This window comes from Rhipicephalus microplus, chromosome 1 (genome assembly GCF_043290135.1).
Source record: "Rhipicephalus microplus isolate Deutch F79 chromosome 1, USDA_Rmic, whole genome shotgun sequence".
Taxonomy (NCBI): Eukaryota; Metazoa; Arthropoda; class Arachnida; order Ixodida; family Ixodidae; genus Rhipicephalus; species Rhipicephalus microplus.
Window position 1 is genome coordinate 276,222,527 of NC_134700.1, and position 20,778 is coordinate 276,243,304.

The following is a 20,778-nucleotide window of genomic DNA, read 5'->3' on the forward strand; positions in this document are numbered from 1 at the left end:
CCACAAATACATAGTGCTGTGTTTCCAGCAGAAGTTGTCATTTTGTAAGTGCTGTTGATCCTTCCATATTGGGGCTTGTTCAATGTTTTACACTAGTTTCACACAGTAGATTGTACATCTGTGATGTGTACATGTCTACACAACGATCCTTCAAAGTAAATGATAAATATTGCTACTTTTCTGTCTGAATGGGTTTATATAACTTTTTGTATCACCCATTGTAGTGGCCTATTGGTAAGGGTATTCTAGCTTAGCAAGATAACTTGGTATAAACGCTGAAATTTGAGCTTCCCAGTATATTTAAAACTTCTTGGTAGGTGCATGATTCAAGAGAGGAGCACTTTTTTACCACCACCATGGTCTATACTCAAACATGGCACTTGCATTCATACACTAATATGCACAGATGCTTGTAAACGTAAAAGTGAATAGGGGTAAAACTGAAAGTGGAGAAGCTGGAGCTTTTTATTATATGACACATAATGAGGTTCTGATTGTTCCCAGTATTTTTTAAATGCTTAGTTGAATGTTGTGCATCTCTTACCTGCAGAATGTTGAACGGAAAGCACACTACGTCTTCTACGATGGACTGGGTGCTAACGATGCAGTGCACTCTTCACCACAACCTGAAAGCAGCTGTTCCGGGCTGACGACCTCACTCAAAGGGTTGCAGCAATGGTGGACGCTACTCATAGGGTGCATCAAATATCTTGTACATTTTAGGAACATTCCTCTGATTGGAAAGGCTTCATCTCAAGCTATGTGTCCTATATACCTATTTATATTTCCAATATGAGTATCCATTTGCCATCAGATTAACAGCAGTGCGGGTAGAAAACTGTGTACAATGCATAATGTTAAAGTTGTATGATAATCTGGAGACGGCCTAGATGCCTCCAGCTTAAAAGGTTGATTTACTAATGGGTCAATCCACTCCAAACATCCCATCTATTTTAGCGACCTTCTCAAATGTATTCGAAAAAAAATTGTGATGATTTACTGCATTGAAAACAGTGAAATATTTTCGAAAGAAAAAAATTTTCGTCACGTTCTGAACTTACTGGAATGTCGTTTCAGTGCGGTTTGTGGGAAGCTAGTTTAAAAGTACTGCTCCTTGCTTCTATACCAAAGTTTGTCGACATGTTAAGTACAAGTTCATGTGTAAACTGTTTGAAGCGCAGTAATATTAGTGCAATTTCACTGGCACATACGCTTCCAAGACTAACAAAGTGCTTGATAAGACTAGTTGGTGCTGTATGGTAGACAAAGAAAGTGCTTAACAGCGCAAAAGACAAGAAGGGAAAGAAGAAACGAGAACAGAGCCCTGAACAAACAGTCAAAGTTTATTGCAAACCAACTGCAATATATACAAAACAGAATCTGCGCATAACCACGCACCATAAGCAGAATCGCACATACATGCACCATACGGCCTACCTTATACACAACTGGTCATGTAAATGGACCCCAGATAACTAACTTCACAGCAGTTAAGAAAAATTGAGGGTACGCTAACACAGGAAGCACCAAGTTGTTGAATTTAGAAAGCTTCACTAATCTCGTGCTCGCGCCGATTTTTATATCCCCCGTGATCGAACACTTGTCAAGAATTGGCTGACAACAAGACTTATTACAATGGTCTGCCAAGTGGCTGGGAAGGAAACCTTTTAGAGAGTTAGCGTGCTCCCTCAACCGATCATTCATGCATCGCCCTGTTTGGCCAATTTAACCATGCTCAAAAGTTAAAAATATGTTGTAGGTAATCTCTAAAACACATTCAACATAGCACGTAGCGTGTTTCTTATTGCATGCTTCTTTCTTAGGTCCTTCGAGGTTGACCCTGTGACATAGCCCAGCGAGTTTATCGCGTGCGCAGAACACAACTCTTACACCTAATTTGCTTAGTAACTTTCTTTAGCTTTTGGGAAATTTCGTGTATGTAGGGAATAACAGCCTTGCTAGAATGAGGCTTGTTGAGTTAGCTGTTGCTTTGTCTCTTATCAGGCACTCTTAGTGACGTTAGGAGAGTCTCGGCAATGGAAGTTAGCTTGGGATTAGAAAAGCCTGCTTGTTGAAGGCAGTGAACTTGGAGCGAGAAACTGCACTCTATCTGGCGGTGACAAGAGCCAGTTAAAATTGCCAGGAAAAAGTTAAAATTGGCAGGAAATAGCGATGCTTTACTTGACTAGCTTAGAATGAGGGGACGTAAAAAGGAGGTTCTTGAGCATGACTCGTACCGCCCACATACATGATCAACAAAAAAAAGGATTTCTAATTATAGACATCGTAGCTTGTCGTCAGAAATAAACTCCGACGTTATTTCTAGTTTCTTCATTTCACACCCGAAAACGTCAAATATCTCATCGGTGGTTCGCTGAGGGTCAGATTGATCGATGCGGTGAAACACTAAAAAGTCGTCAACGTAGCCGAACCCTTTAACTGTACTCGTGTGATCAAAGTTAGCCATGAGACTTCTTTCATACCGCGCGAGTAAAAAGTCACAAAGAACCGGTGCTAAACATGAGCCAATGCAAACATCTGCACCGGTGAGATATTTGACATTTTTCGGCGTGAAATGAAGCAACTGGAATTAAAGTCGGAGTTTAATTCATGACGACAAGTTACGATGCCTAGACTTGGAAATGCTTTTTTTGGTTAACCATGTATATTAGCGGTACGAACCTTGCTCAAGGAAAAGCCTTCTTTATACGTCCACCAATTCTAAGCTAGTAAGGCGAAGCATTGCTTTTTTCTGCCTAAAGGCAATTCTAACTGACTCTTGTCACCGCCAGATAGAGTGCAGTTTCTCGTTCTAAGCTCACCGCCTTCAACAAGCAGGCTTTTCTAATCCCCTGCTAACTTCTATTGCCGAGACTCTCCTAACGTCACTAAGATTGCCTGATAAGACGCAAAGCAACAGCTAACTCAACAAGCCTCATTCTAGAAAGGCTGTTATTTCCCACGAACACGAAGTTTTCCATAGGCTAAAGAAGGTCGCTGGAAAAATGGGTGTAAGAGTTGCGTTCTGTGTACGCGACAAGCTCGCTGGCCTATGTCGCAGGGTCAACAGCGAAGGACCTAAGAAAGAAGCATGCACTAATAAACACGCTATGTGCCATGTTGAATGTGTTTTAGGGATTCTCTACAAGATATTATTTACTTGTGAACATTGGCCAAACAGGGCGATGCATGAATGATCGGTTGAGGGAGCACACTAACTCTCTAAAAGGTTTCCTTCCCAGCCACTTGGCAGACCATTGTAATAAGTGTTGTTGTCAGCCAATTCTTGACGAGTGTTTGATCATTGGGAATATAAAAATCGGCACAAGCACGAAATCAGTGAAACTTTCTATATTCAACAACTTGGTGCTTCTTGTGTTAGCGCACCCTCAATTTTTCTTAACTGCTGTGAAGTTAGTTATCTAGGGTCCACTTATATGACCGATTGTTGATAAGGTAAGCCGTATGGTGGATGTATGTGCAATTCTGCTTATGGTGCGTGGTTATGCGCAGATTCTGTTTTCTATATATTGCAGTTGGTTTGCAATAAACTTTGGTTGTTTGTTCAGGACTCTGTTCTTGTCTCTTCTTTTCCTTCTTGTCGTTTGCGCTGTTAAGCTCTTTCTTCGTCTACTACGCCTTCAAGAACGTAGCCAAAATGTGTTATATTTGCATTTTTTCTATTGTAATACTACACTTTCTATGAATGTCTGACTAATGAATACTAACTACACAAAAGGTATATTTTGAGGAAATAATATTATGAGACCTCCTAAGCTGCTAAACATTACGAGAAAAAATTACGAATTTCGCAGAATCGTCATTTTCGTTCATATTGAGACGCGATTCGCACTGTGAAGTGGTCCAAATAAATATGACCTTCAAACCTAAATCAAAAGGGGAAAAAAGGTATTTTGATATGCCCATTGTTATCATTACAATTGTTTTTTCATTTTAAGGAAGAAAATAAGTTTTCAACTTTCCCATTGATGAAAATAGGAAATTTCAAGGCGGCAGCTGTGGTATGACCAAATGGGAAGAAAGGCGCCAATGGGAATGCTAAAAAAATATTTTCTTTCTTAAAACAAAAAATGTTATGATGGTATATGAAAAGAAGTGTTCATTTGCTTTCAATTTATGTATAAAGGTAATTTTTAGTTGAGCCACCACATGTCGTAAATCGCATCACAATATGGACAAAAATTGCGATTTTGTAGAATTTATGATTTTTCCCATAAAGTTTACCAGCTTGAAAGGTCTCATATATTTTTTTTCTCAAAATATACCTTGCATGGAAAAAGTATTCACTACTCAGATATTCATACAAACTGCAGTATTGCAATAAAAAAATTGCAAACATAACACATTTTGGATAAATTCTTAGAAGCATATGTGGCAGTATAATTGCAATAATATTACTGAGCTTCAAACACCTTACACAAGAACCTTTACTCAACATGTAGACCAAGATTGGTATAGAACGTACTTTTGAAACGAATTTTTTCACAAACAACACCCAAACGACATCTTGAAAAGTTCCGAAGGCAACCACGTGACCAAACATTTTTTTCTTTCCGAAATATCCTACCGTTCACTGCTTTCAATACAGTTAATCAGCACAATATTTTTCGAATGCATTTGAGATGGTCGCCAAAATGGCTGGGCGTTTGGCATGAGATCACCCTAACAGCGTGTCATGAACACAGAAAAAGGTCCTATGCTTATTAAGCCCTTTATTTACCAAAAAAATGTACTGAAAGTGCCTCCTCTGAGGCACTGTATAATGCTGCTTTTTCTCACAGTTCTAAGGCGACTGCACATGCTATGGTTGTTTACATGTGCAACAGCAGCATTCATATCTAGTAGAACTCGCTGTTGGGATAGTTGGTGCATGTTTGCATTAAATATTAGTCAATTTTACGCCAAATTACGACCACACAAACGAAGAAAACACATAACGGGATGGGCACTCATTTGCAATTGTTTAGTTCTTTAGGAAACAGGCTGATATAAACCCACTTTTTGTCAATGCTTGTGCAACCTACTCGGGCTGTCCCTTAGCTAATCACGCTATAGGACACATGATCGCTAGATACCGTGCTTCCAGCTCATACATGATGAGTGAAGTTTTGCTAACGCAATTTTTTTCCCAGTTTCTTTTGTGAAAGCCCTTCGATATTGCTCTTGGTGTGAATCCACATGAAGGGACATGCGCTCTTGAACGGACACCGTGTTGTTCTTTGCCGTAAGGGCGTGTTCCCTCGCTCGATCATGGACGCAGCGCCTCGTCGTCTGGCTAACATGTCTCTTTCTGTCCCCCTATGGACAGGACGGGTGAGCACCCGTCCTGTTCATGTGTTTTCTTTGTGCGGTCGTGGTTTCGTCGCGAAATTGACTATTCAATTCAGGCATTCATGTCTATTTACAGCACATGTTTAATGTCTGTAGCACAATATTACATGATATTTTCGTATTCATATTTACATGTTCAAGAGAACAGCAGCCGCACCAATTGTGTAATTGGACACAATTTCTTAATTTTGCACAAAACCATTACGAAATGCCCAACCTGCCTCAATTATTTCTCAGTATTGTTAATTTTATCAAGAAACATAAAACCCATTATTTAATGTAAGTTTGTGCATTACCATCCAATTGATTGATGTGTGCAGTTTAATGTCGTAAAGCCACCATTTGATTATGAGACGCTTTAGGGGAGGGCTCCAGAAATTTCGACTGCCTGGGGTTCTTGTGCACCCAAATCTAAGCAAATGGGTCTACAGCATTTTCGCCTGCATGAAAAATGCAGCTAGTACCTTGGCGACTAAACCATCGAGGCGGGGTCATCATCATACAATCTAATACAGATGTGCCAGCCGTAATTACAACTTTAAATTGACTATATTCTAATCTTACAGCAAAAGAAAACAGTAGAACGGTTTAAAAGAAAGTTCCCTCCCCCCTTTCTATGACGTCTATAACGCTTATTAAGTCGCTTTTGCCAGAGTACGCTTTCGCTCTGCGGAAAAGTGCTTTTTGATTTGGAAGTGGCTACTAATACTCACTGTCACAGGACACAAAATATTTTTTTCCCTATATTACTCTGCCATGCAGATGCCGTTCAATAACGAGTACTAGTATAAGTGCTGGCCGTCTTTTTAGATTGGTATGTGGGGTTCAACGTCCCAAAACCACTCTATGATTATGAGAGACGCCGTAGTGGAGGGCTCCGGAAATTTAGACCACCTGGGGTTCTTTAACGTGCACCCAAATCTGAGCACACGGGCCTACAACATTTCCGCCTCCATCGGAAATGCAGCCGCCGCAGCCGGGATTCGAACCCGCGCCCTGCGGGTCAGCAGCCGAGTACGTCTTTCAGATTGATTTATGAGGTTTTTGGAGCCTTAAGCGACGATAAAGAAAATCGTATGCCACTTTTTTCTTTTCACCACCCCCTTGAGCTCCTTCTTTACGACTATTTCGAATTATTGGGTCGCCTGTCAAACAGTTTGAGAAACTCGCCAAATGCTACTGCGAGTTTTACACCCGTATTTTAGAACGTCCCTTCACTAAATGCTTCACCTTGACTTGAGAAAATTGATTCCAGCGCAGTCTCTAGGCAGATCAAGTCACTCAATATCAGGGATAATCTGCAGCGATTCTCGAGAAATGCAGCGTCATTTTTAGACAAGCTGTGGCGCTGTGTTCAGCTAATACAAGTGAAGGATGAGATTCGAGTCTAGGAGCGTTCGTAAATAGGGAGGTTAGCATTGTTTGCACTGTGGGACATTTCAAGAGTGCTTTTATTGAAATAGCTGCGCTCTCGTGTATATTGAATGAATTAGCAGATATCAAATTATTTCTACATATATTTTTCTTTTTGTGTGTTTCAGTCTAATTTGTTGTACTACTGTAAATTTGGAGCCCCACAGCGGTGGTCTAGGGGCTATGGTACTCGGCTGCTGACCCCCAGGTCGCGGGATCGAATCACGGCTGCGGTGGCTGCACTTCCGATGGAGGCAGAAACGCTGTAGGCCCGTGTGCTCAGATTTGGGTGTACGTTAAAGAACCCCAGGTGGTCTAAATTTCCGGAGCCCTCCACTACGGCGTTTCTCATAACCTAATGGTGGTTTTCGAACGCTAAACTGCACATATTAATCAATGCTGTAAATTTGGAATTTCAGGCTCAAAAAGGCTGCGTTTCTTTTTCCTGAAACCTGCTCCAAATTTGAATTTTCTCCCTTGAAAAGCAAGATATGATGCTCCAAAATATTGCTCCAGATGATAGCTTGGCTGCTTCACCTCTGCTAGCTGTAAGTGGTTACTCTCTCACCCTGCTTTTGTATGTCCATTTTATGTTCTTTGATGTTGCATTGTTTCAGGGAGACATATTATGTGATGTGCTTGATATTTTACATCTATAAATAAATTATTCTGCATGGTTAGTATCTAGTGACACTGTTAAGCTATTGTAATTTTGCCTATTGTTTTCACTCCTGTGTTATTTTTTCTCCAGTATTCTGAATGTCTGAACACACAAGGGTTATTGTGAAATGAAAATGCCATTTTAAGACTGTTTTGTCATTACATTCATTAGAATACCACTAGCCTTGCATAATATGCATAAGACGTGCCACAACACAAGCAAACTGTGGTAATTGTAGTGTGCATTGATATATTATTTCAGTATATCTGAGAAATAAGGCATGCTGTATTACACTACTCTTCCTGCTGTTTGTATGCTTCACTGCACTGTGCTTTTGTGCTGCATTGAAACGTGTTAAAATAGTTCTTCATTTTTAAGTGCAAATAAAGGCTCTTTTGTTGTACTTTGATATGCATGCATTGGTCGTTACAGCTCCATGCCGTACCATTGACGTCTGATTTCCGGTCTTGTTTTGTAGTAAATGGCATTCTGCTCTGCACAATTGAAAAAGGCTTTTGATTAAGGTACAATTTGTCTCTAAAGCTTGTATGTGCTCTGTGCCTATTAAAATAAAGTTGATTTCATTTTGCACTATGGCATGACTTTGTGAACATTGTGTTATGTGTGACAGCTCATTTTGAGTGATGCCTTCGCATTCAGCTAGAAATACGTGTTATATGTGAAAGCCTAATATGCCGTGCTTCATATATGCACCATAAAAACTGTGCTAGGCCTAGGATTACTACACTGTGGCAGGAGCCACTACAATAGGACATCTGCACATGAAAGGTCTAGCTAAAGGGTAAGCTTTTATGTGCTTCTACAGGGGCCTACTGGAAAGGGGTAACACTCGAATTATGGTATTTTTCACATGGGTGTTGGGGCATTATTCAGCATGAACACCCCCACACCCTTTTTGCTGTTTGAGCAAATTACACCCCTACACCACTTTTGTTTTTTAAGGGTGTTAGGGTGTCATAGCTACATTACACCCATATGCCCTTAAGATTACTTGGGTGTACATTCGCTTTTACGTGCTCACTCCCTTAGGGCCACTTGGGTGTACATATGCCTTTACACCCGAAAAAAAATGTTTGTGCCACAGGGTGTATATTCGGAAATCCGCCCACGGTATAGGTGTAGTCCTGCTTGATACACCCATTTTCTGGGGTGTAAGGGTGTGAGTTATAGACACTATAAAACACCTATATGGGCGTAATTTGGTTTCACAGAGCCACGCCGGTGCTTTCATGACGTGAAAGTTATGTTGCCTTATGGGCAGATTTATCCGCATAATGACCACACGTGTTGACTCCTATGTTGCCCACATGTGCTGATCCTTCTTAATGATGACTAAAGCAACCATCAGACATTTTTAATCACCTTTCGGGAATTTTCTTTCGCCTAATGATTGTGTCGTTTGAAATGCATGCATGTGCGTTTGTTTTTCTACATATGTGTGCTCGTGTGTTGATTTTACATGTACTACTGCTTGTATGCTTATGTCTTGTATGGCTCAACAATTTAAGAGCCAAGTAGTGGCCGGCGCATAATTTTTGCGTCATTATCTCTTTTTATATCATACCAATGAAAAACTTCTGCCGGCGTGAACACAAATCCGCAGGTTCAATGCTTTTCAAGTGCAATGATATTCTGATGCGAGGAAAAGGCAAGAAAGTTCTTGTACTTTTATACTGTTGTACGTGCGCGTCAAATAACACTAGTGGGTCAATATTAAGCAGAATCCTTGCATCACACGACTTCTCTTGTGACAACAATGTTGTTTCAATTCCTAAACTCGATCAGACAATCAGATCAGACAGGATGTTCCATTGACAGGTTTTGGCTCGAGGCCGAGTGCTGAAGGCCGGCAATGTCGCAGTGGAAAATGTGGTCGACCGCCGAGTGACCTTCGCTGTGACGCCGGAAATGACCCCGAGCTTCCGGGTCGTGGTGGTCGGCTTCCTGAATGGACGACTCGCCACAGACGCCGTCTACGTCAACGCCGAGCCGACTTGCACCCACGACTCTGATGTGAGTGGTCAGCTGGTGGGCACGCACGTCGTGGAATGATGAAGTGTGGACGTGCTGTCTGTCGTAGTCGAAGCTTTTGTATATGGTGACAGTTGTGCAGAAGCTAAGGCTGCTGTTGAGGATGACTATCGTGCCGAAAGCGAGGGCATTTGTGTTACACGCAGTGATCAAAAGGCTACCAATCGGTCGCTTCGTTAAGTGACACAGAGCGGGGTTGGAGTGTTGGCTTGTTGGCGCATTATTTTTAAGAAAATAGCGCGATAAGAAATTAATCCACGGCATGCACTTCCTTGTCATGGGACAGTGAGGCGCATCGTGGGGAGCCCCTGATATTAGGAGCCCTAATCAATTCACGCAGCAAAGTGTATATTTATGGTCAGTTAACCTACCCAAATTTCGCGTCTCACCTCTCTCTCTCTCTCTCTTTCTCTTGGAGTGCTACATATCCACCTTAAGACGCATCAAGCACGACCTTCAAGATAGCATTATTCGATATTATTGACCACCTTAAGATGTGAAAGGTTCCTTAGACAGAGAGATGGAGATACGTAAATAAGGATTACTAAGCAGGCAGGTTAGACGGAAGAGAAATTTCAGGTTTGCTCCTCCGAACTGTGATGAAAACAGCGTGGAAAGAATACCCGAGACAAAATGCAGCTGTGCAGGAGGTTGAGGGAACAGCATATATAATTCTCTCTAATCGAGCAAGTGGACATAAAAGCCCTAATGATACCTCGATCTACTGGCGCAACTTTTCGGTATTCCTTAATTGCATGCACCAATAGCAGCCTGTCGTCAAAACGTGCGAATACGGCCGCTGCATGGCTGCCCATGGATGTCTTTACATACAGAGGATAACGGCAATGCACACGACCGATAAATTCCTTGCATACGGAACGCTTGCGTGTGCCCGCGATAGGCATGATTTGCTCTTCTATGCGGCTTTGCACGCCAGCTCCACACCGCTCATGGCATTGCGACCACCGGTGCAGTTTACGTTGACCAGAACGAACCCATACGATCAGCCGGCACCTGGTTCAACTGAGACGCTGGTACTGAAGGGAACCGCTGGGACACGCGTCGGGCTGCTGGGAGTGGACCAGGCTGTGTACCTGCTCAGGCGAAAAGACCTTCTCACACGAGAAAAGGTAAAACTCTTTCGCATTTCGTGTGTACAGGGAAAACAGTATACGCCCACGTAACCATTGGCGTGTGCCCGGGGGGGGGGGGGGGCAGGCAGGGGAGAGTCGCTGCCCCGCTTAGTCATCTAAGAGAGGGCGGGGGTGGGGGGGCAGTGTCAGTTCTGTACACTGACATAATAAAAAGGAGAAGGGGCGCTGAAATTCAGGCGGGTGCAAAGTCAGCCCCGTGTGTTGAAATATTAGAAAGAGGGGCACTGCAGTGAATCTCCGCCTACCCCCTCATCCCCCTTTATGGGAACCCAGCGCATGCCTACGCACATAACGATATTTTAAGAGCACTAGTTCTTTCCTTTCCGCTGTGTGAGAGGGTTTCACTGGCCCAATCAGCGTGCTGATTTGTTGCACCAGTACTCAGTGGTTGCGATTGCACTATTCATATTGCATGCTGGGACGTAAATAGTGGAGTGCATTGTGCAATGTGCGAGTGAATCGAAGATTAATGTGAAATGTACCTTGAATGGTTTATAGTGCACTAAAAACACTCGAGTATACCTTATGCATTGCATTTTCGCATCAGATTTTGCTTACCGACTGCTACCGTTTTATTTGGGTTTTGTTATATTCTTCGAGACACGATTAAGTCCTAAAATTAATTCAGTGGTTACCGTTTCGTCTGCCGCAATCTTTATGGTCAAAACCACATTGAAATACCGTTGTCATCGAACGGGCGTGGAGTGTGTGAACTGTGATTTTTGGTCCGGCCTAATACAATAGCGAAAACTTTTTTAATATTCAACTGGTCATGTTTGCAATATAAATTGATACACACAGCATAATATTCATAACTTGGGCATTTTAGACACAAATTAAACATCAGGAATAACTTAGCGAAATATTCGTAAGCACATAACTCTTCAGACAGTGCAAATGGTCGTCGTACAAACGAAAGGTCTGTGCTCCTCTTGCGCAATTCTATAATGCACAGGCACATAATGCTCTTTTTGTCTCCTAGGCCTATAATGCATACAATACTAATGCTTATAAATGGAAGTAATGGGAGATATAAGCTTGCGATGAAAAATTCATAAACAGGGTTTGTGTCGAGCCGACATTTTGACAAGCAGATTTGTCTTCCTCAAGGCTAGATCAGTTCCAGCCTTGAGGAAGACAGGTCCACTTGTCAAAACGTTGGCTCGACAAACCCCTGTTTAAGACTTATAAGGCAGTTACAGCGTTTTATGCCTTAACTACGCCAACGGTAATCAAATGAATTTTCCGCTAACTTTGTAGTTTTCATGATGATTCGGACAGTTCGAAATATGAATAAGTTATTAGAGAACATATTCGTATATGGGCACTTAGCCCTGTTTGATTCGAAGGCGGAATGCTATTAGGTCCGTTGAATATTCCTATTATTTGCACAATGCGACAAATAGAAAATTCTTAGCAACCTGTCTGCGTATCTTTAAGTCATCGTCGTAGCTGTGCACTTGAGTGCATTCCACAAATATTTACGACGCTACTGCATGGCTTATTTCTCTGCAAGTGAATAAATCGTAGCCTTCGACGTTTGCGTTCATTGTCCAATAATTATGCATGTTATATCATTTAACGTAATGAGTAGCTTGTGCTGCAAATTAACAAAGATTTTATATAAAAAATTTTCGTGGATGCAGCAGACGTTTGCCAAAAATAGAAGATCGACTGCCTGTTTCATTCATTCGAGACTTGTGAGAGTGCTTCCGAACAGGGTGTGTTTGGGTTGGTTTTACCACAGGTGTTTCAGTCCATGGAAGCAAAGGACCTCGGTCGTGGCTTGGATGCTGGCACAGCTACGTTTGACACACTGGCCAACTCGGGCGTTACGGTGCTTTCCGCCCATGGAACACGAGGCGGCGCAGGCAAGCACTTGTCTCGGCACTGCTGTCTTTGGGGGACTGGTTCACGCAGACGCAGAGACCGCATGTCATTAGGCGTGCTTCTGAAACTTCTCGGTCGCTGAAAACTGAAGTTCGGGAGAAGGGGAAAACTTGGCCAGATGAAAGAGAGAGAGATAAATATGTAAGGAAAGGCAGGGAGGTTAACCAGGCGCACATCCCGTTTGCTACCCTGCACTGCAGAAGGGATAAAGGGGAGAAAAAAGAATTTTCTAAATGTTACTGTCTCTGGAGCTCAAGTTTCTAGAAGTCCTCAAGGAGCGACTACAGGCCCTAGCGCGTGCGCGTGCATGCTTCGTACACACCCCCTCCATCAAAGAAAAAGAGTAGGACAGAGCAATTGCGAGAACGAGGGGCGAAGGAGGGAGAAGAAAAGAGAGTGGTTGGGGGAGGGTATTGAGATGACCTGGCTTGCCGAATGGAGAAAGTACGTTAAGGTACTGCGCCGTGTCGCCTGTAGGCAGACAGAAATTAGGTGCCTTCTTTCTTTTCCTCATGAACTACTAACAACAAGTACGTCAGTGAAAAAAAAAAGGTACACAAAGGAAGAGAAGTGGGCATTGCGCTGAATCATGAGACGCTTATTTTATTCAGGGACACTACAAGCTAAAGCTTGGCGACACACCTCATTCAGTCCAGCAAGTAATGACTCATATTATGAAAAATGGGGAAGAGGGGCGGATTTTGCCAAAGGGGGCCCTAACCTACATGGAGCGTTTATGTTTACGTGTCAAGAGATTGCGCATGAGCGCCCACGAAGCTGATCCCCAAGCAATTGGGTGGACCCATCTTAAACACTGGCGGAGTTGCCTGAGCCCTATAAAGCTCTTACAAAATCCTTAAATTCTGATTGAGTCCGAATGATTGTGCGCTTACGATATGGCGTTGTTACGTAAGCATTTCGCGGTGGGTGACGTTATCTCAGAAGCGTCTGTTCACATTGTTTATGCCTATGCTGACGTTATGAAAGCCAGTTGTCGCAGTCTTCGAGTGTGAGACATTTGCGTTTGTCTGTGTGCACGTGACACCATGCTCGTTAGCCTAATTTCTGCTCAAAGGTCCTTTGTGATATATAATGCCGATAAAAATCTCGCTGTGTACTAGTGCAATGTATTTCTCTCATTCTCAATTCTGCCCTTCGGGCGAAACTGTAATTTTTTTTTTGCTTCTCAGTTAAACGACTGGCGCATTAAGTCGGGTCTACATCGAACATAACCTCGAGGAAATTAATAACCTGAAATAGTTTTTCGCGCTTTCACTGCCTTCATTAAAGGTGCCATGAACCACTTTTCCGAATAATCATCGAACGACTTTGGTATCATGGTTTACTCCCTCACAAATCGACTACCGCACAAATTTCACGACTCCATCAAAAACTAGTGGAAGCTGTGTCTGCTGTCCATTGGATGTGTATTCTCATGAAGGCCGAGTGGTGGTTCACGATTCCTCTAAAGCACTCTAAACAGCCGAAACTGATAGGATGATCTGAAATAAAGTAGTCTAGAATGATCAGAAGTGTTGTAGTTCGGGCGAGTTGGTCATCCATGGACTTAGCTCATACTAGCGTCGTACATATAAGAAAGAAACACGGCACAGACGAGGAGTTATGTAGGCGCTAAAATTACAACAGCTTATATCATGCCATTCACACCCATTTTATGCTTGCGCATTCTTTTCTTCTGTGCCGTGTTTCCTTCTGAAATGTACCGCTCTGGTACAACCTAAGTTAATAGACGGTTTTCCGCACCGGTGAACGAGTGCTGCCACGTTTGAACATGTGATCTAATGGCCTTCTCATTTCCACTTCCGCTTTACTGCCGCCGACGGGCGGCCGATTCGCCACCGCTGCTCCCGGGTTGAAGGCCAGCAAAGCGGGCGCAGCGCTTATTGGGTCAAGTGCTGACATGACAGACAGTGCGGTGAGCGCCGCTGTTTGACATACTCTCACATAGTCGGCCGGCAGCGCACCGAGCTCGGCAAACTGCTAAGAAGACATACTTTTTTGCTACGCTCGCCCGCATAGTCCGCGGAGACCGTTTCTCGCTGTGTCTGCAGGGCAACGTCTGCGACCCAATGTAAATGGTAGTGTATAGGTGTTCTGTGGCTGCTTGCCACACGCCACATCGCGTCCGCGCCTCCTAGAAGACTATGGTGCTTCAGTGCAGTGGCGCCATCTAGTTTTGCTTTGAAACACTATAAAATGCTTGCTTACTTTTTGTTTTGGTTTTTTGTTTTTTCAGGAGATGGTCCGCGTCGCTCAAAACGGGAAGTTAACGCTAACATCTGTGAGTGATAGTTCTGTTTTTTAAGGAGACATTTTAGTGTACACGAACGTTACAGGAATATTCTTGTGGATTGATTCGGTGGCACCTTAATTTGCGCTTACATCGCCGAGTGATTGTCATTCACAAGCAGTATTCATTAGAATGACTGCAGCTACAATGGTATTTTCAGCTTATACCACCTTACTAGATGCTCTTATGATTTTAACCACTTTGTACATCAAAGGGATTTTGCGTTGACAGAGAACTGCCTATACACTAACCGCACGACATATTAAAATCAGGTGCACACATTTAAGTGCGTTGTCGCAGTGAATTTTATCGCAATATCAATGAGAACCGTAACAGACACTGGTGCCTAGGGAAGTATAGGAGATCTTATTCAAAGTAACTGTAATGTCAAGGTGAAGAAAGAAAAGTGGACAAAAAGATAACTTCCCACCGGCAGGATCCGATCCTTCAATCTTATACGATTGTTTGGCAACAAGTGAGAAGTATTCCACAAAAAAAGAAAAAAAAAAGAAGTGGCACATTCAGTGGGTGTTATTCTAATCGCCATACAAAGGAGCTTCTTCGCATCTTCGCCTTATGATATGCAAGACTGGATGCTTGATTCTCAATATGGCACGTTACAAATATATTTACAGCAGAAGCGACTACTGTTGGTGCTCAGTAGCGTTTGTCATTCATTACTCTGCTTCAGGTGCCGCTCCTAGACAGCGCCGCTATCATTGTCAAGATAATGATGAACATATAGAGGAAATATGCATAACTCACGTTGACACGACATAAGTGTGCGTGCTGCGACAATCTCTTGCTGAGAGCGCTAGCCTTGCTTTGTTGAAGGACAGAATTTCGGTTCCTTGATCGGGCACCCCGGCAGAATATTAGGCCTGTTCTCGAGTTCATTTTATTCTATAGGAGTACAGCCGTAGCCGGGGAGGGGGGGGGGGGAAGCATTGTTTTTAATTTATCCGCGTTGGCGGTGGATGCAGCCGCCGACAAAATAAACCTTGTAAACCGGTCTCTCACAAAAAACATAGCCACCTTTGCGAATCATCCTCACCTTGTGCAAAACGCAATCATTTCGCGACAATAACGCTCCTCGCGCTTGTACGTACTGCATGATAACACGTGCAATTCTGTGTCACTCCGCTCCAGTGGAACAGTTCGAAAACGAGACGCTCCGAAACTGCTGCTCCAGTGGCCTACTGAAGGACCCATTCCTGCGCAGCTGTGAAGATCGCGAGGAAGCCCTGCACAGTTACTTGGTCGCCGGCAGAGCCCTCTACTCGGAGAAGTGTGTCGAAGCATTCGCCACGTGCTGCCAACACGTCGAAAGTAAGCGCTATCCTCCCTCGAGCGTATACACGCTCGGAAAGGCGAGTTTAGCCACATGTGCAGGTTATAAGGTTGTTTCAGTTCTCCCGACCATGCTTTTCGAGACAGGTAGTTGAAAAAGTAGCCTTTAAGGTTGCGTCATTTCCTTCGAGAGTGAGAGAATCGCTTTTACTGTTCGGCGATGTGTTCGTAATCTTGTTTTTTGTAAGCGGAACTATGGCTATCTGGGTCGGAGTCTATTAGCAAGCATCTCGCATTTCCTTTAACAGCGAACCAGTTTAAGTTCGACAGCTTGACCGCATCAACTAGGCCAAACTGAAGTTCTCCTGGAGCTGTTTAAGGCTTAGGTTCCTTGTGCGCACTATCTAGCTGAGCTGCGAGAGTGAATCTTGAAGATAAAAAGAGCGTGTGTGTAAACGTTTCCAGTAACGGTCAGCTAAGCGGTTGGGAGGGAAACAGAGTATGCTATATTCGGATATAGCTTTAGGAGTCAGCGGCGTTTCCCTCTTGAAAGGAGGATGCATACAAGCCTACACGAAAGGGCGCGCACTCCCGACTGACGTCGTGAGTCGGACGACCGGTGACCCCTGTTTTTGGAGAACATTGCCGAGTGCGCGGCAATGTTCGTTGCTCACGGCAATTTTGTTACTCGCGGAGGTGATCATTGATTGATTTATATGTGGCGTTTAACGTCTCAAAACTACCATATGATTATGAGAGACGTTGTAGCGGAGAGCTCCGGAAATTTTGACCCCCTGGGGTTCTTTTAGCGTGCACCCAAATCTGGGCACACGGGCCCACAGCATTTTCACCTTTATCGAAAATGAAGCCGCCGTAGCCGGGATTTGGTCCCGCCACCTGCGGGTCAGCAATCGAGTACCTTAGCCACTAGACCACCGTGGCTGTCGCACTTCGGTCGTCTGGGTGGGGCCTCTCTTCACGTCTTAAAAGAAATTCGGCAGCAACGAAAAGGTGGTGAAACTGTTTAGAGAGGAGGTGAGAAAAGGCAAAGCTATGGCGGGAATGAAGCAGGTGGAGTGGATAGGAAGTAAGAACAGGAGCGCGATTGGCTGTATCGTGAGAGTTCAGTCGGCCAACGCATGGTAGCAAGTGCTCTAGCACAGGTGGTGCTAGAAGGAAGTGTGCACCGAGTGTTCTAAATAGGGGAAGAAGTGCAAGCTGATGCCACTACAGCTACGCTGTTTAGTCAAGCCTTGCGACGTTATACGATGAAGCTGGGGATAAATTTTTTTCACAATAATTGCCTCGCGCTGAAGTGGGCATCAAAAGGGTCGCCTCACATAAATGGGGTAAATATATTAAAATCCTGGCATCATAATTCATAAGATGACGTTGCTTGTTTTTCTCTCTCTTCTAGTCACCTTTTGTTACACTGTTGTATAAGTACCATTCCACCACTTTAGGCATGCGAGGAAACCAAATTAAACTTTCAGGTGAACGGGATTGTAATGCGTCGTTGGCTCAGATTAACCTCGAAGATAACTGTGCGATAAATGTACATGCGCATCACCCATTCATGCCCCATCATCGCTGTTATCACTATTTCTCTCCCTTTCCCTTTTCCCACTGTGCTGCGAAGCTGGCCAGAGCGCACAAGCTCAGGCGGACCTCTCGGCCCTCTGATAAATTCTCTCTCTCTCTCCTCAGCTGCACTTTTTTGATGACGCATTCATAAACCTATTAAAGGAAATGCATGGCTACGCGCGAAGACATGCTGAGATTAGTGTCACTGTTAAAACGATTGTTAGCTGTCTAGGGTTGATATATGTAACTCAACTATGCGTAGTGGTGCACTGTGAGATTCGTTAGAATGAAGAAAGAGATGCACCGCTCGTCACACATCCAAGCGAAACGGTTGAGTATGCACAATTACGAGTTTGGTTGGCCTCAGTAATAGTGCTATCGACAAGTAAAGTTAAACCTCGTTAATTCGAACTCGGTTAATTCGAAATCCCGCTTCATTCGAAGAATTTCCGCGGTTTCGTATTTTAGTATGTAAGTTTTAGTGTATTGTTTGAAGGAATGGCCGGCACCGGTCCGGTTAATTAAAAAAATTTGGGTGCAATGTGCAAGTTTCAGATTCCGGTTTCGCCGCAAATCCGCCGAAACTACGGCCCTTAATAACCACAAGGCAATGGAATGCAGCGATAATAATTAGTGGTAGCTGAAGTACACCAGCCTCGCTACTTCCAGCGCAAAAAAAAAGGGGGGGGGGAACGGTCTCGTGATCAATCAAAACTTGTGCCTGCGGAAAATTGATTGTGCTTCACTGCAACACAGCCGTGACACGCCGGCAGCATATTGCATGTTTCTAGCAACGTCAGCGGGTCGTGGTTCAATCATTGTTTCTGGGATCGTAAAACAATTAATAAAGGACAGTTTGGCGGAATTCGGGATGTATGCGATCGTCCGATTGCCGGTTTCTCCGGCCATTCTCTCCTTTGCACTGCTGGCGGAGTTCGTGCCAGCAGCACCTACTTCGCAAACTGAGTTCGAAAGTTTAAAAGATCGTTTTTCTCAGCCAGAACACATCGCGAGTTTCGTCATACTGGCCATTATTGAAGTCCTAATTATGCCAGAAAGAATGTGTGAATGGTCGCATCGTGACGTGCCGACGCAGCAAGGTGCAGGCGACATGCTACCTGCGTGTCACTACTGTGTTGCAGTGAAGATGTCTTGTTTTCCGCAGGCACACATTTCAGTTGATCACGACAGCGTTTTTTTTTTTTTTTTTTTTTTTCAGCGGCAACAGCGAGGCCTACTGTTCCCCCATGTTTCCGTCAAAATTAGGACCAGGTATTGCTGGAAAACATAATCATTGGAGTCTCTAGCTAGCCGGCACAGCAAATGACGAGCACTGATTACTTTGAACAGTTCTGAGCTCCTGGCATCCCACTTTTTGAATGTTCCGGTAACTCGAAAACCCGCTTAATTCGAGGATTTCTCGCTGCCCCGGTGACTTCGAATTAACGTAGTTTTACTGTATAAAAGCGTGAAATGCGTCGGTTCAGTTAATTACACTAGCATGTGCAAGACTTGCGTAGCTAATAGCATCTTACGATTTCCTCCTTTCTCCCAGACAATCAAATCATCGGCAGATCGAACGCCAACGACGCCGACGGGCTTGGAGACAGTGATTTCGATTCCGAAGGTGGTGAGCGGCACGCATTTATGGAGACGTGGCTGTTCAACGAATTGACAATAGGGTATGTTGTGACTCTTCGAAGCCTCCAAAAACTAGTACTTAATATGGATTACGCCGGCAAGTCCCCTTCCATTCTCAATACGTCCCTTGTTGTACAGAAATCGTCTTAGGCGGCACTGTGAACCAGTCACTAGTATAAGACAGATGAGCTTCCTTGAGTGATTATTGTATAACTACTTGTTTCTTAGAATCATCTGATTTGTGGTGTATTTGTGGTGTTTCACAAATTTCAGTGCAGATCTAGAGACAACCTACGATGTGACCCTGCCCGACTCCATCACAACCTGGGAGCTGAGTGCCGTCAGTGTTGCGCCGTCTGGTGGCATCTGCGTCCATGACCCGCTAGAGATACGTGTCTTCAAGAAGTTGTTCGTCGAAGTCAACCTGCCGTACTCTGTCATCCAGAACGAGCAGGTCGAGATTCCGGTGACGGTGTACAACTACGACAGGGAAGACCAGAGGGTAGGCATCTCTCGAGCGCTCTATGATTTTTTGAAATGGTGCACTTTGATTTTCACTAAGGGATAAACTGTCGAATCGTGCCTTGAGTTCATATACAATGAACAGCTCGAAGACGCTCAAGGACTAAGTTGAGTCATCTGTGCTCGGGTGCTCGTTCTTCGTGTCGGCTTTTTCGTGTCTTTTCAACGGAATGGCATGCACCGAGCAACGTGTCAACCTGGTCCTCTTCATTCCGCTTTCAGTCATTCAATGCGTGTGTTTATTTTACACCGAAACTGATACTATGGTGAATAATGGAAAGACAGCAAGAAAGCTGTCTAAGCACTGTCCATCCTGCGACAGAAGATGACAGAGTGAAAAGGGAAGTTCGAAGAAACCAAAATAAACAGATCAATAAATGAAGAAATAAATAACAAAAACAAAAAAGCAAAAACAAATCAAGTAATAATACAAGCATAGGGCGAAATAAGTGACAGGGCAAAATATACGAACAGAAAAAAAAAAAGATTTTTGATATGCACCCACAGGGTATAATCTACACGACGTCGACCGTCATAGCTGACTCATCTTTTCTCAGAAGCCTTCCTTAGCTTAGCTACAACAGGAAGCAGGGTACAGGCAGAATGGAAGTCACACCAGACTTGTAAATGGTAAGTCACTTGCTGACTGAAAATGACATGGAAGTCAGGTATGACTATGTTGAATCAGACGTATCAATAGCATTTTTCTCATTTATTTTACCAGCAATGTTCAGTTTTATGACGAGACGAAAACAAACGAGCCGTGACGAATTCGCTAAATACGATATCTTTAGTTGGCAAGTTTATCAGCTTGCAACGCCTTTGGTTCAGCTACCAGGCCCGGTGGCAGGGCTAGCCGAAGATACATTGATATTGTATCACGACACAATGCAAGATACTGCCATAAT

General features: G+C 43.7%; 1 protein-coding gene across 1 annotated transcript in view; it reads left to right on the plus strand.

The window, feature by feature from the left end:
- LOC119188219 (venom factor-like) overlaps positions 1–20,778 on the plus strand; it is a 121,951-nt gene that overhangs the window by 24,780 nt on the left and 76,393 nt on the right. Inside the window, exons 13-19 of the mRNA XM_037436152.2 lie at positions 9,266–9,460; positions 10,453–10,608; positions 12,380–12,503; positions 14,780–14,824; positions 15,983–16,162; positions 19,263–19,389; positions 19,622–19,850. Of these exons, the coding sequence (XP_037292049.2) occupies positions 9,266–9,460; positions 10,453–10,608; positions 12,380–12,503; positions 14,780–14,824; positions 15,983–16,162; positions 19,263–19,389; positions 19,622–19,850 (1,056 nt within the window). The remainder of the gene's footprint in view (positions 1–9,265; positions 9,461–10,452; positions 10,609–12,379; positions 12,504–14,779; positions 14,825–15,982; positions 16,163–19,262; positions 19,390–19,621; positions 19,851–20,778) is intronic.